General features: G+C 42.5%; 1 protein-coding gene across 1 annotated transcript in view; it reads left to right on the forward strand.

The window, feature by feature from the left end:
* The window catches only part of CALY (calcyon neuron specific vesicular protein), a 190,338-nt gene extending 175,788 nt beyond the window's left edge, over positions 1-14,550 (forward strand). The window contains exon 6 of the mRNA XM_030203194.1: positions 13,314-14,550. Coding sequence (XP_030059054.1) covers positions 13,314-13,517 — 204 coding nt within the window. The 3' untranslated portion in view covers positions 13,518-14,550. The remainder of the gene's footprint in view (positions 1-13,313) is intronic.
* The last annotated feature ends 1,088 nt before the right edge of the window (positions 14,551-15,638 follow it).

Raw genomic sequence — 15,638 nt, forward strand, 5'->3', positions numbered from 1 at the left:
CCTGGACGGCTGATCTTGCCGGACTCATGGCCTTTGCATTCTGTCGCGTGCCCGCCCATGCGGGACGCGCTCTCGAGGTCCTTTGCATACCTTCAGGCTTCTTCCCCGGGAGCGCGGGGTTTGTGAGTCCTTTAAGGCAAAATCACCCTCCAGGTAGAGAGGAGACAAAACTGGACCGGAACTCCGGACTGGATTTCTACACTGGAACACTCGGAACTGGAACGCACCGGACAGGTGCGCACTGGAGTGGGGCCCGCTGGACTGGACACACCGGAGTGGCCCCACTGGACAGGAACATACCGGAGTGAAACCCGCTGGACTGGAACACACTGGAACGGAACTGGAACACCCTGGACCTAAGCTTCACCTACACTTGACTGCCTCCCCCTCGGGTTGAGCCCTCAGGTTCTGGCAGCCGGTAGGACTTACAGGAACAACAGGAAGGAAGGTCCAGGGGAGCCCCCTGGCACCTAGGCGAAGGCAAGGCAGACAAGCAGGAACTGTCCGGGTTCTGGCAGTCAGCAGGAATCAACACAATGACTAGTAGACTGTACCCAGGCTAATAGGAACGCTATACCCAGGCAACCAGTCATACACAGGTACATACACAGAGCAAAACTCAGGAGACTAGAACAGCTATAAACCAGCTAACAACAAGCTGTGCCCAAGCTAACAAGTCATGCACTGGAAACATACACAGAACAAACTCAGGAGACTTAGTAAAGCTATACACCAGCTAACCACAAAGCTGTGCCCAAGCTAACAAGTCCTACACCGGAAACAAACCCAGAGAACTAGCAGAGCTAGGCACAGGCTACAAACCAGACGGAGCTAAGCTGGCTAATCTAACACTAGGAACAAACACAGAGAGCTAGCAGAGCTAGACACAGAAGGGTAGGAAACCCATAGAGCAAAAAACACAGAAGGGCTGAAACCCTACAGAGCTATACACACAGAAGGGCTGGAAACCCACAAGCGATAAACACAGAAGGGCTAAAACCCTACAGAGCTATAAACACAGAAGGGCTGGAAACCCACAAGCGATAAACACAGAAGGGCTGAAACCCTACAGAGCTATAAACACAGAAGGGCTGGAAACCCACAAGCGATAAACACAGAAGGGCTAAAACCCTACAGAGCTATAAACACAGAAGGGCTGGAAACCCACCAGCGATAAACACAGAAGGGCTAAAACCCTACAGAGCTATAAACACAGAAGGGCAGGAAAACCCACAGAACAAAAGACAAGGAAAGCAAATGGTGCTAACAGCACACTAACCTCGGGACCTAAGGCACTGCAGAGGAAATGGCAATGCAAAGGCCAGGACTGTAGTCTTCAGGTGACTAATAAAGCCCATCAACACCAGAGCCACAGGTGCAGCAATCACCTTGCAACCAAACAGAGGCTTGACACTCAGAGCAGGCATCCCATAGAAAGTAACAGCGGGAGCCATCTTGGATACTGGCAGAGACGAAGAGGCGGCAGCCATCTTGGAAGAGGCATAGCCCACACAGGTGAGGTTCAGTAGGGCAATCAGCACACAGAGCCAGAGAGAAACTAAGACAGAGACAGAGACAGAGACAAGCAGAAGCCAGCACAGCCACTGACTCCCTGAAACAGGGTAAGTATGAGGGTAGTCACGGCCATAGTCGTGACATTGGTAAGTTGTTTAGTTACCATTCCTTCCGTTATTTTGGTTGTTAGTGGTATGGATGCTACTGGTCTGTAGTTGGTTATTTCTCTTGCGCTTTTCTTTGTGTCTTTGGGTATAGGCGTGAGTAAAATTTTTCCTTTTTCTTTTGGGAATAGTCCGTTTTGTAGCATGAAGTTTGTGTGGTTCGTTAGGTCTGTTATGAATTGTTGAGGAGCTGATTTCATGAGGTTGTTTGGGCATACGTCTAATTTGCAGTGGGATTTGGCATATCTTTTAAGTGTTTCAGAGATGAGGTCTTCTGATAGTGGTTCAAATTCAGTCCAGGTTCTGTCTGCTGGGTATATTCCGTCTTCGGGGTCTAGGCATTCTAGGAGTGTGGCGTATTCGCTATGGCTGGCAGGTATTCTAAGTCGTCATTGTATAATTTTCTCCTTGAAATATTTCACAAGGTTGTCTACGTCTGGCATATCTTTGCTATTGTTAGTAACTGGTGTAGTGTCTAGCAGTTTGTGCACAAGGTGGAAGAGTTTATGTGTGTCTTTGTAGTTTGGTCCTATTATTGTTTTGTAGTGTAGTCTTTTAGTCTGTTTAATGGTGTATTTGTATTTCCTCCGTAGTAGTTTCCAGGCATTTAGTGTATGTTCATCTCTTTTTTTTATCCATGCACGCTCTAGTTTCCTGACTTGTGTTTTAAGCTTTTTCAGCTCTTCGGTGAACCATGGGTTTGATTTTTTTCTGTGTGATGTTCTGGTTTGGATTGGGGCGATTTTGTCTAATGTTGTTGTGCATAGATCGTCCCATTCTTGGAGGAATTGGATGGTATCAGCATTGGTTGACCATTCTTTCTGGTAGATCTGTTGCCAAAATGTTGTGGGATTGATTTTTCCTCTCGTGGTGTATGTTATTCGCTCATGTTTATTTATTGTGTGTATGTGTGTTTTTTGCCAGTATAGAGAGACATTTGCTTTATGGTGGTCTGACCATAATGTAGGTGTCCATCTTGTTTCAGTGAGTGTGATAGTTGAATCCTGGTCAAATTTGTATGTTATGATGTCCAGTGTGTGTCCTTTTTCGTGTGTTGGTTGCGTGCTGGGTGCGTGCAGGTCCCAGAGTTTTAGGAATTCTTTGCATTCTCGTGTTCCTGTTGAGGTGTCATCTTCGAGGTGTAGGTTGATGTCTCCTATTATAAGGACGTTTGTGGCAGATACACATGTATTCGAGATGAAGTCCATGAGTTGTGTTTGGGAGTCTTGCCATTTACCTGGTGGTCTGTAGAATAGGATTGCATTAAGGTGTCCTATGAGGTTTGGGTGGTTAATTCTTGTCGATGCGATTTCAAGTTGTGGTGAGGTAGATTCACCCGTGGTTGTGATGGTGAATTCGGGTTTGTAGATTATGGCTATGCCGCCCCCTCTTTTTCCACTCCTTGCGGAAAGGGAATGGAAAATGATATGCCGCCTTTCTGTGGCTTTTGCAACTATATTCAAAGCGGTTTACATAGTATATACAGGTACTTATTTGTATCTGGGGCAATGGAGGGTTAAGTGACTTGCCCAGAGTCACAAAGAGCTAAAGTGGGAATCAAACCCAGTTCCCCAATATCAAAGTCTGCTGTACTAACCACTAGGCTACTCCTCCACTTAAGTGCACACTTTTTTGCAAAGAGCAATCCACGGAATGGTAGCAGAGATCGGGTGGTGACTCCGGTAATTGGGAAGCAAAACTGTTGCTGGGCAGACTTATACAGTCTACACCCTGAGAATGGCAAGCACAAATCAAACTCAGGTATACATATAAAGTATCGCATACCATGTAAAATGAGTTTATCTTGTTGGGCAGACTGGATGGACCGTACAGGTCTTTATCTGCCGTCATTTACTATGTTACTATGTTAGCACACACTATTCACAAAGGATGAGCACTATGAAGGCAATTCTATAAATGGGTACCTCCATTTATATGCCCAAATTTATTTGTTTGGCACACTTGATATACAAGTAATTTGATCCCATACAGGTGACTAAGAGGGGCATAATTGAACGAAAACGTCTATCTCTATGGGCGTTTATCTCCGAGAACGGGTCCGTGAAGGGGCGGACCGAACTGTATTTTCGCAAAAAATAGACGTCCATGTTTTATTCGACAATTTGTGAGCTGGGCGTTTTTGTTTTTCAGCGATAATGGAAAATGAAAGCGCCCAGCTCAAAAACGAATAAATCCAAGGCATTTGTTCGTGGGAGGGGCCAGGATTCATAGCGCACTGGTCCCCCTCACATGCCAGGACACCAACCGGGCACCCTAGGGGGCACTTTTACAATAACAAAAAAAAGGTAAAAGAGCTCCCAGGTGCATAGCACCCTTCCCTTGTGTGTTGAGCCCCCCAAATCCCCCTCAAAACCCACTGCCCACAAGTCTACACCATTATTATAGCCCTAAGGGGTGAAGGGGGGCACCTACATGTGGGTACTGTGGGTTTGGGGGGTTGGACAACTAATGAGCATTAAGCAGCACAATTGTAACAGGTAGGGGGGGATGGGCCTGGGTCCACCTGTCTGAAGTCCACTGCACCCTCTAACAACTGCTTCAGGGACCTGCATACTGCTGCCAGGGAGGTGGGTATGACATTTGATGGTGAAAATAAAAAGTTGTGAAACATCATTTTTTTGTGGTGGGAGGGGGTTAGTGACCACTGGGGGAGTCAGGGGAGGTCATCCCCGATTCCCTCCGATGGTCTTCTGGTCATTTAGAGCACTTTTTTGGGACCTGTTCGTGTGAAAAAAGGGTCCAACAAAAGTGGCCTAAATGTTCGCTAAAAACGCCTTTATTTTTTCGATTATCGCCCTAACACGTACATCTCTCCTCGGCCGATAACCACGCCCCAGTTCCACCTTCGCCACACCCCCATCAACTTTGTCCGCATCCGCGACATAGTGCAGTTGAAAACGTCCAAAATCGGCTTTCGATTATACCGATTTATTCGTTTTTGTGAGATAAACGTCTATCTCCCGATTTGGGTCGAAATCTAGGCGTTTTCCTCTTTCGATTATAAGGTGGTAAGTGGTTTACACATTAAAAGGAATTCAAGCCAGAGCTGATGCCAGGAACATAGGGGAGGGGAAGGGGAAGAGGGACAAAGGAAAGGCAAAGGAAGCGAGGGGGAGGAGAGTAGGAGAGAGGGTAGAAAGAAGAGTAAAAGAGAAACAGTGAGACTGGTCAACATTTGAAGGATTCTGAAAAAAAATAGAAGATTTCAAAAACTCTTTAAACGACTGAAGAGGCATTCAGGATCTAAGGGCAGAAGGGAGCAAGTTCCACAGTTTCAGACCTAGATAGCTGAAGGCAGAATCCCGAGAAAGTGAATGGTGCAGTGCCGAGGATGAAGAGACACAAAGGAGGTTATCTGTGGGAGAGCAAAGAGTGGGGGATACAGAAGTAGATTGCCAGGCCTTTCTTCTATGCAGGTAATGCCAGTATTTCTGTTGTAACAGAAATGGGATCCTCTACTGCCAACACTGTCCCATGCTGCTACTGCCCAGATGGGTAGTTTGTCTTGGTCTGGCATCTCAACTGAGGCCTGACCACCTTAAGAAGACCCTGCTAGTAGTTAGCCTTCCAATGACATAGCTCTCAGTATCACTGATCTGTGCAAGCCCTTGCAGTATCACAAGCTGCAAACCAAGAAAAGTGAGAACTCTCTACTTGGATGATTTTTTTTTTTTTTTTTTTTTAGTTTCCACAACTAGATCAGGCTGGACATATATGGCTACGATACATAAAATCCCCGGATCTTCATCTGATGTGCATTTAGTACAGAATTATGGATTTCCTGAAGGCAATAATGTCAACCTTCTTTTTCCAAGGTCTTTTTGTTTTCAAAGACTTTCTGCTTTGATCATGATGTGTTAGAATGATTACCTTTCTTGACCTTTCCAATGCTTTTTCAATGTACAGTCATCTTCAAGATGATATTAGCTGACAACAAACATGCACAAGGAAAGCACATGAGGCTGTCATGGCCTCATGGCTGAATATATATTATAATAATATTTTTACTTCCCTGATTTTAAGGGGCTTCTAGAAGCTATGGAAGCATTTTGGCTATTAATGAATGTTATGAATTCTTTATATGTCTTCTGCTGCTTTGCTGAATCAAATTGATTCTAACAGCTCACTCTGAGAACTTCCCTTTATTATCACCCAGGGTATCTGAACATATGTTTTGAATAAGCAAGACATATTTAAGTCTGAATTGTGTTTGTAGTATGAGTCTAGAGTCTGATAATAAGGCCCGGTATTTCTAGGTTTACATTTACTGCTGACTTTGCACTTGTTATTAAGTGTTTGTAGATGGCACAGTTCTCACAAATTAAACATAGCAATCAATTCTGTTACTGAAGATCTAGTGACATCATTTTAATTGTATATGTAATAATTTTAAAGATTGGCATGTTGGCAAGTTACTGGACTTTCAATGACAAATTTCAAGCTTAAATATCTAAATTGCAAAGAGCTGTAGAATTGAACATGAGTCAAGTAGTACATTGGACTAGTCTTAATTCTCATATTGTAATACTTTCCATAATCATTTCATTTTGTAACAATAAACATATGTGGAGGGGCATAATCGAAAGGGATGCCCAAGTTTTGTTGAGGACGTCCTTGCAAAACGTGCAGGGAAACCCATATTATTGAAACAAGATGAACGTCCATCTTTCGTTTCGATTATACGGTTGGGGACGCCCAAATCCTGAAATTTAGGTCGACCTTAGAGATGGTCGTCCCTAGACTTGGTCGTTTCTGATCTTCGGCGATAATGGAAACCAAGAATGCCCATCTCAGAAACGACCAAATGCAAGCCCTTTGGTCGTGGGAGGAGCCAGCATTTGTAGTGCATTGGTCCCCCTGACATGCCAGGACACCAATCGGGCACCCTAGGAGGCACTGCAGTGGACTTCATAAACTGCTCCCAGGAACATAGCTCCCATACCTTGTCTGCTGAGCCCCCCAACCCCCCCCTAAAACCCACTACCCCCCACTGTACACCACTACCATAGCCCTTATGGGCGAAGGGGGGCACCTAGATGTGGGTACAGTGGGTTTCTGGTGGGTTTTGGAGGGCTCGCTGTTTCCTCCACAAACGTAACAGGTAGGGAGGGGGATGGGCCTGGGTCCGCCTGCCTGAAGTGCATTGCACCCACTAAAACTGCTCCAGGGACCTGCATACTGCTGTGATGGACCTGAGTATGACATCTGAGGCTGGCATGACATATTTTGAAAGATGTTTTTTGAGGGTGGGAGGGGGTTAGTGACCACTGTGGGAGAAAGGGGAGGTCATCCCTGATTCTCTTCGGTGGTCATCTGGTCATTTCGGGCATCTTTTTGTTCCTTGGTCATAAGAAAAACAGGACCAGTTAAAGTCGTCCAAGTGTTTGTCAGGGACGCCCTTTTTTTTCCATTATAGGTCGAGGACGTCCATGTGTTAGGTACGTCCAAGTCCCGCTTTCGCTGTGCCTCCGATATGCACCCTTGAACTTTGGCCGTCCCTGCAACGGAAAGCAGTTGGGGAAGTCCAAAATTGGCTTTCGATTATATCGATTTGGACGGCCCTGTGAGAAGGACGCCCATCTTCCGATTTGTGTCGAAAGATGGGCGTCCTTCTCTTTAAAAAATGAGCCTGATAATATCTTAAGCAATTTCAGAATATATTTTGAATGAACAGTCCTTTTCCTCTCTTCTTTATTTAGGCAACTGTTTGCTCAAAACTTCAATATATTACATTTCTCTAGGAAAAGTTAGAATTGCAAAAAATATATACTATGGGGTTCATTTTCGAAAGAGAAAATCGCTTAAAAAGTGGAATAAAGCAGCATTTGGACATCTTTCTCACAAAAACGTCCAAATCAGTATTTTTGAAATATTTTTTCAGATGTTTTTCTATGCTGTTCTTCTGCAATGCATCCAAGTCACAAAGGGGCATGTTGGGGGCATTTCAATGTGGGATTAGGGCATGCCTAACACTTGGATGTTTTACAGCCATAATGAAACAAAGATGTTTTGGTCTAGACCCGTTTTCAGAATGAATAAGGTGCAAAAAGGTGCCCTAAATGACCAGATGACCACTGGAGGGAATCAGGGGTGACCCCCCCCCCAACAAAATGTGAATAAAAATATGACTTACCAGCCTCTATGAGAACCTCAGATGTTATAGCCAGGTCTATTAGAGCAGCATGCAGGCCTCTGGAGTAGTGTAGTGGTCGGTGCAGTGCAATAGAATGGGGGACCCAGGTCTCTATCTCCCTCTACCTGTCACACTTGTAGTGGAAACTGTGACCCCTCCCAAACTCACCAAAACCCTACTGTTCCTATATATAGGTGCCCCTTTCACCCATAAGGGCTATTGTAGTGGTTTACAGTGGGGAACAGTGTGTTTTGGGTGGGTTTTGGAGGGCTCAGGGGACAAGATAAGGGAGCAAAGGTGAGATGTGTACCTGGGAGCATTTTTATAAAGTGCACAGCAGTGCCCTCTAGGTTCTGCTGAGATGTCTGGGGGACCAGTCTACTAAAAATGCTGGCTCCTCCTAAATCTCAATGGCATGAATCTCTATGTTTTGCACTTATTCTGGGTTTTTTTCAAAAATGGACCAAAAAACAAAACGTCCAAAGCACAAAACCTTGTTCAAAACAGTATTAAAAAAAAAAAAAAAGATAGACATTTTTCTTTTTTGAAATGAACTTCTTTCCTATTTGGGTTGTGGACATTTTGTGCAAAACATCCAAAATCGGACTTAGACATCATATTGAAAATGACCCTCCATGTAAGTGAGAAAGGGGCATGATTTTACAACTTTTCAGTAATTTTTGCTGGCATTGTACAATTTTTAAATTTAGCAAAGTGTATCTCATGAATAATCTAAAGAGAGCTTTTTGCACCACTTTTGGAAAAAGTAGTTCACTGCATTACAAAACGATATTATTATGCAGCCTGATGTTGCACAATGACTGAAATGATTTCTTTTAAATAAAATTCAGGCCTATGTAGTTGCCAGTCACAACTATGACTTTCCTTAGGGGTCCTTTTACAAAGGCGTGCTGAAAAGTGGTTTGCGGTAGTGTAGGCGCGGGTTTTAGGCGCGCACAGAATCATTTTCAGCGTACCTATAAAAAAGGCCTTTTTTCCCAAAAAAGTACATGTGGCAAAATCAAAATTGCCGCGTGTCCATTTTTGGCTCTCTTTACCGCCAGCCAAAGAACTAGCGGTAAAGAATTTGGGTGTGTCAGATGCCACTTGGAGCAATCTGAAAATAAAATTTATTTTTCAGACGTGTCATGTTGCAAGCGAGAGATAATAGCTTTAGAATCTTTACAGGAGAAATATGCTTAACAAGATAACAGGTTTAAAATCATAAATTAAACTTACAAGTCTTTTATTGCAGAGCATGCTGTGTTCCAGCTGAGTGAAGGGCCATGAGGCAGAGGTAGATCCTCACAGCAGTCATCGGTGGGGGAGGGGAGAAGAGTAGAGCTGCAGCAGAGGAGAGAGAGTCTGTGTCTCTGGGGAACAGCTCCTGCTTTTTGTACTGTTAGTTTGCAGGGAAACATGATTGCATGTCCTGATCATTTGCTTCCTGGTTGCACTGGGCCCTGGGTAATTGCAAAGCATTATGGTCTTAGGGTCTACTGAGTTGTGGGTAATTTGAAAAGAATCATGGTCCCGGGTGCACTGGGTAATGTAGTTCGTAGAGGAACATGATTACATGCTAAAAAGCCTTCTTTCTACACATGGGCTGGCATCCAGTTGTCTGGGGTTGATGGTTTATTGTAGCAAACCCTAGGTCTGGATTTCTACTGGCAAATGGTCTTGTTTATGCTTTACTCTGAGTCCTTTTGTCAATAGGTGTGTAGGTTCACACCTCTTCCAGCCTTTCTGTCTGCTGGTGGCTTTGAACTTTTATTCTTCGGAGATGTCTTGATGAGCCTTCAGGTACCCACCCAGCCAAGCTTTTGTTATCAGTCTTTCAGGTGGGAAGGAGAGGAAGTTTCTCTGAAGCAGTTCTGAATAGTCTTTTGTTATCAGAAGTTTCCTAGGGGGAGGGGGAAAGAGGGACTTGGAATTCAGATTAGTTTCTCTGCTTCTGTCTCAATAAGCTGCATTTATATATATATATTTATATCTGATCCAGCACAATCAATAATTCTGCTACACATTTAATTCTGACAATTAAAATTACCACAAGAGCCACTCGGTAGTCGGGCGGTAAGTCCATTTTGGTGCTCATTGGGCGCACGTAGGCGCCTATATGGCTTAGTAAAAGGGGCCCTAAGTTTCCAGTTTCTTATGGCACTGGTTGGACTGAATGGGAGACAAAGAGGAAGTAGACGAGTGGTATATAACTCCAGTCCCTGAGGACTTCAAATGGGTCTAATTTTCAGAATAGTTGCAAGGCTATTTCCCCTTTGGAGGGACCAAAAAAACACACCACCCCTGCCTCCCTAAGCCTTTCTAGTCCTAATGCTATATGGAGCAAAAAGTTGATAGATCATGGCTCCAGTGGCTCACTTGTTCCTCAGCTAAGGGTATATAGTCTTAGGAACCGGCTCTGTGGGCACCAGTGGGTGCTGAATACCCCTGATATTGAGCAAGCTCATTTATTGTGTTTGGCACCCCCAACCATTTTGAAATGTTGGTGCCTATAGGCACAGCAATGCAGTGTATTCTACATGAGTGATTCACAAACTCAAACCTCATCCAACTGATGAGACCTATTGGCAGCACTCAGACTGCGAATGTGCATCCTGAAGTACACAATTGTTGCTGGAAGTGTATGTTGCTATAACTGTGAATGACAGATTCTGAGTCCAACTTACTTAAGAAATAAGAATATAAAAACCTATTGAGTCAAACAAATTGTCTATTAAGCTAAGCATCTTGTCTCTGACAATTGCTATTCTGGTTCATTTACAAGTACCCATCCAGTAGATTAAAGCAGAAAATCCATTCTGTTGCTTTTCCCCAGAAATAAGAGGTAATAATCTGAACGCCTACCTGGTTGTCCTCCAGAAACGTGTGCAAACATTTTTGAAACCTAGCTATATTACTAGTCTTGACCATATTCTAGAGCTACAAATTCCACAGCTTAGCAATGCATGGTCTGAAAATTTGTTTTTTAAAATTTATTTAAAATTCACTACCAGTTAGTTTCCAGGGGTGTTCTCTGTCCTGGAGTTATTTGAAAATGTAAATAGCTTTTATGTTTTATTTATTTATTTATTTACTAGGATTTATTTACCGCCTTTTTGAAGGAATTCACTCAAGGCGGTGTACAGTAAGAATAGATCAAACATGAGCAATAGGCAGTTACAGTAGTCAAAATATTCAAATAACAATACAAAGTATGACATGGTATACTACTTACAATGTCAACACAATATGTAATAGAACATTATAATTGATAGTGAAGGGTAAAGCAAAGATGGAACATATAGATAGGTAAGAGAGTAAGGAGAGTTAAAAAATAGGTGACTGATTTAAAGAAAGTTGCACATGAGGTCAGAGAGATGGTTAAATATTATCTCAGCTAGGGTAGGAGTAGGTAAAAATGTCTTGCTGTAGTATGTGCAGCCCAAGTCACTCCTTGTGTGTATGAATGAGACTATTAAAGGCCTGGTTGAACAGCCAAGCTTTCACCTGCTTCCTGAAGTAGAGATAGTGTTGTGTTAAGCAGAGCCTTTCAGGCAGTGCATTCCAGTGTGGGGGCTACTCTGGAGAAGGCTCGCTTGCGGGTATCACATTGTGTAATGTCTTTTGGAGAGGGTGTGGTTAGTGATAGTCTTGAGAGCCTGTTGTATATGAATAAATGTTGAAAACCCAATTTTAGAAAGATAGGATTTGCACATGTAAATTTGCAATTTGAACATATGACAAGGGGGTGGAGTTTAGATGTAATGGAGCGGGACCAAAAAATACACATGTATTCCCCATTTCAGAAGTAGAATACATGTCTATGATCACCATGATCAATGTTGGGATTTACAGCTGCCCCTGAGTACCTAAACATTTTGTAGCATTGCTCGTTTTTGGTGGCGTTTTACAGGAGAGATTAAGGGAAATCATCCCCCTACCCTCCAGTGTTCCACCTAAAAAAATTGATAATGCCAAATGATTGTCGATTTTGTACTTAACTGGAAGCACTTAGATGTGTAGGGTTCCAATCTGACATACATACACATCTATGTGTTAGCCCTTAACTGCTAGGTTCTGAAAAACCAATGTATGCATATAAGTGCCAACTCTTAAATGTGCTTCCATTGATGTTTTAGACATTGACAATTGTAAAATAGATACTCCTGCCACATGTAACTGGTGTGTACACATTCACTTCTGCATGTATTTTAGAAAACCTGTATGTTGGCAGAACGTTTTCTAAAATACTACCGAAATTTGACATGTCCCAACTTGGGACATCCTAATTCTCATTTCTATATTATATCTAAAATAGTGCTGCATGCTTAAGACATTGGGGCTCATTTTCGAAAGAGAAAAATGTTTAAAAAATGGCATAAAACAGCATTTTGACACTTTGCTTGCCAAAACATTCAAATCGCTATTTTCAAAACCTATTTTGCAGATGTTTACTTATGCAGTTCGTCTGCAGTGCATCCAAATCACAAGGGAGCATGTTGGGGGTGGGATTAGGACGTTCCAACACTTGGACGTTTTTCTGCCATAATGGAACAAAACCAAAACATCCATAAGATGTTTTGAGCTAGACCTGTTTTAATAATGACTAAGCCACAAAAAAGTGCCCTAAATGACCACTGGAGTAATAAAGGAATGATCCCCCTTTACTCCCCAAGTGATCACTGAACCCCTCCAACCCCCTCAAAGATGTAAAAGAAACTACATACCAACCTCCATGACAGCCTCAGATGTTATGGCCAGTCCTATTACAGCAGTAAGCAGGTCTCTTGAGTAGCTAGTGGTCAGTGCAGTACACTGTGGAGAAGGGGACCCAGGCCCATAATCCACTCTGTTACATTTGTGGTGGACAGTATCAGTCCACCAAAAACCTACTGTACCCACCTATTGGTGACGTCTGCAGGCATAAGGGCTATTTAGTGGTGTATAGTTGGGTACAGTAGGTTTTTGGTGGGTTTTGGAGGGCTCACTATGAGACGTGTATATGGGAGCTTTAATGTGAAGTCCACTGCAACACCCCCTAGGGTGCCCCATTGCTACATCCCAAAGGCTTGGTTTTGTGCATTTTTTTACTTGGACATTTTTTTTTTTTCGAAAATGCACCTAAAAGATAAACACACATAGCATAAAAACATCTAGTAAGTGGCAATTTTTGGAAAAACAAAACAGACGTTTTGCTGTTTCGAAAAAATCGCTGTTTTAACCACTTGGATTCTGGATGTTTTGAGCAAAATGTCTAAAGTCGAACTTAGATGGCATATTGAAAATTCTCCTCATTATGTTTTATAGATTTCATATGTATTTCCACATTTTGTTCCTCTTTTTTGTATCTAAAGACTAGTCTAGGGGCAGAAACTCCTATTGAAGTCCTTCTTGCTTAGTTTAGGTTAACCAAAGCCGTAAGTTTGACAAGCTTTGTAAACCATTATAGTCATTCCTTATATTTGTGGTCTTTCCTTCAGCATAAACATTGCACCCCTGCTGCTTTGGAGATGTATTACTCAGAGCAAGAAGCAGGACCTCAAGGAAGCATCTACACAGCCATTAACCACCTTAATCAGGCTAAGAAGACTGTTCCAGAGTTACCTTCACCCTGGTTACCAGTTATTAATGCTCTGAAGGAGGCAGAAAAGGCAAAAGAAGAATCAGTTGCCTCGCAGCAGTAAGAGGCTGGATGTGGTGGTCAAACACAACTGGATTGTAAATTTAATGAAATAACATGAAAGAATATGTAAGCATTATACACTTTTTTTTTATTTTCTAAAAACTAATTCTGAATGGGTGCCAATGTTCAGCAAATAGTTTTCACCAACCAAGAAAAATTGGACATTATCCAAGATAGCCCTCACCAATTACATTACTACAATTGTTCCAACAGTAAACTTACAGTTTCTTCGGAAAAAGAATTTTTAAAATGTGATAAATTATACTGTACATATATATATATATATAGTTAAGATATCCTAGAGGACAGTGACAGGAATCATTAAGTATTTCATACCGCACCAATAAAACATAATACAGTAAAATTTTCAAATTGTCCTTAAATGAATATAAATGGACTGAAAGGGAATACGTTTCTTCAGGATACAGGGTTTGAGTTTTTCCTGCACATATCTATTTGAAACTGATGTTGAAATTACTTTTCTAGGGTAATGGTTGCTTTAAACACAGTAGTTGCTTGTTACTCATCTCTTGAAGCAGAGCTGGCAATGGTCAAGGGCTGACCAGAGAAAATAGCAATCCTCTTCAAAGCTAAGTGCTTAGCCGTTGCTGTCAGTGCCATTTGGAGACAAATGTCACTGTGCATTGCACTTTAATTTCAGTAAGCTTTTAAATGTAATTTGTGCTTCTTCTCAATTTTGATTGCAAATTTGGTTGCTAATTGCAGTGCTAAATTTGACATCGTTTGATTACACACTGCTGCAGGCTCTGGTGCTGTTTCTTTCTCATTAGCACTTCTTCCTGTATGTATTTTCAAAAGTGTAACATCATTTTGTTCCATGCTTATTCACACCTTGTGTTTGTACTGCTTTTGCTTCTAGGCCTTTTCTCAGTGGAATACGTTGGCAATTTTACAACACTTTGTACATTTTTATAGAAATTGTGATTTGTCACAGTGCAGCAAAGCACTTTCAGTGTCTCAAGTGCCAAAATGAAAGAGGTGATCATTGGCGTTTCTGTAAGTAAAAATAAATGTACTCCCTCTCTGGTGTCCTTGCTGTTTTCTTTCTCTTCATAGATCCCAGGTAAAAATTAACTGAGGGATGTGAGAAGTAGTCTACTCCATAGATGGCCAAGTAGTCTTAGAGGAGGCATTTTTCAAGTAGCTCAGGTACTTGCAAATTGCACAGATGTATTTAATATTCATGCCTTATGCGCATTTCAAGAGGAACTATCTGAGCTCTTTCTCTAAAAATTATAGGGGGTCCTTTTACTAAGGCGCGCTGAAAAATGGCTTGCGGTGGTGTAAACGCAGGTTTTGGGCGTGTGCCGATCTATTTTTTTAGCGCGCCTGTAAAAAAGGTATTTTTTTTGCTGAAAATGGACGTGTGGCAAAATCGAAATTGCCGAATGTCCATTTTGGGTCTCAGACCTTATCGCCAGCCATTGACCTAGCGGTAAATCTCACACAGTAACCAGGCGGTAATGACCTATGTGTGCCAAATGCCACTTGGCGCACGTCCATTACGTGCCCGAAAATAAAAAAAAATTTTCAGACGTGCTTATTGGATATGCGCCAAAAATGAAACTACCACAAGAGCCACGCGGCAGTCGGGCGGTAACTCCATTTTGGCGCACGTAGACGCTTAGTGAAGGGGCCCTTAAGTGACTACAGTAGTTGTAAAGTTAAGAGTTCAGAGAAAAAGGACAGATTCCAAACAACTGGAGAGAGGCAGCAAGAGGCTGCAGCTCTTTAGGTTCTAGGCAGCTGTTGGACAATCATGGACCATGCATTCAGTTTCCCATTAAGATGGTGAGATACTTCCACTGTTACGAAGGTTGAAATAGTTCTAGGAGAGGCACAAGAATCCAGTGAGTTTATGGGTGTTCGTTTCCTGGCCCTGTGACAAATAGATCTGCTTGGATTCAGTCAGGCATTCAGTAACTTTTTGTGAAAGAAGACGTTCCAAGAAGGGCTCCAGAGGAATAGAGTCCTGCACAGAAAAACTCCAGGGCATCCTAGCATTCTGGTACTCCACTCAAGAACTTGAGAAGTTATTTTCTATGAATTTGTTATTTTCCTGCTATTGATCTGGGGATTTCTGTGGAAGCTGCACTTTGAA

Source organism: Microcaecilia unicolor, chromosome 5 (genome assembly GCF_901765095.1).
Source record: "Microcaecilia unicolor chromosome 5, aMicUni1.1, whole genome shotgun sequence".
Lineage (NCBI taxonomy): Eukaryota > Metazoa > Chordata > Amphibia > Gymnophiona > Siphonopidae > Microcaecilia > Microcaecilia unicolor.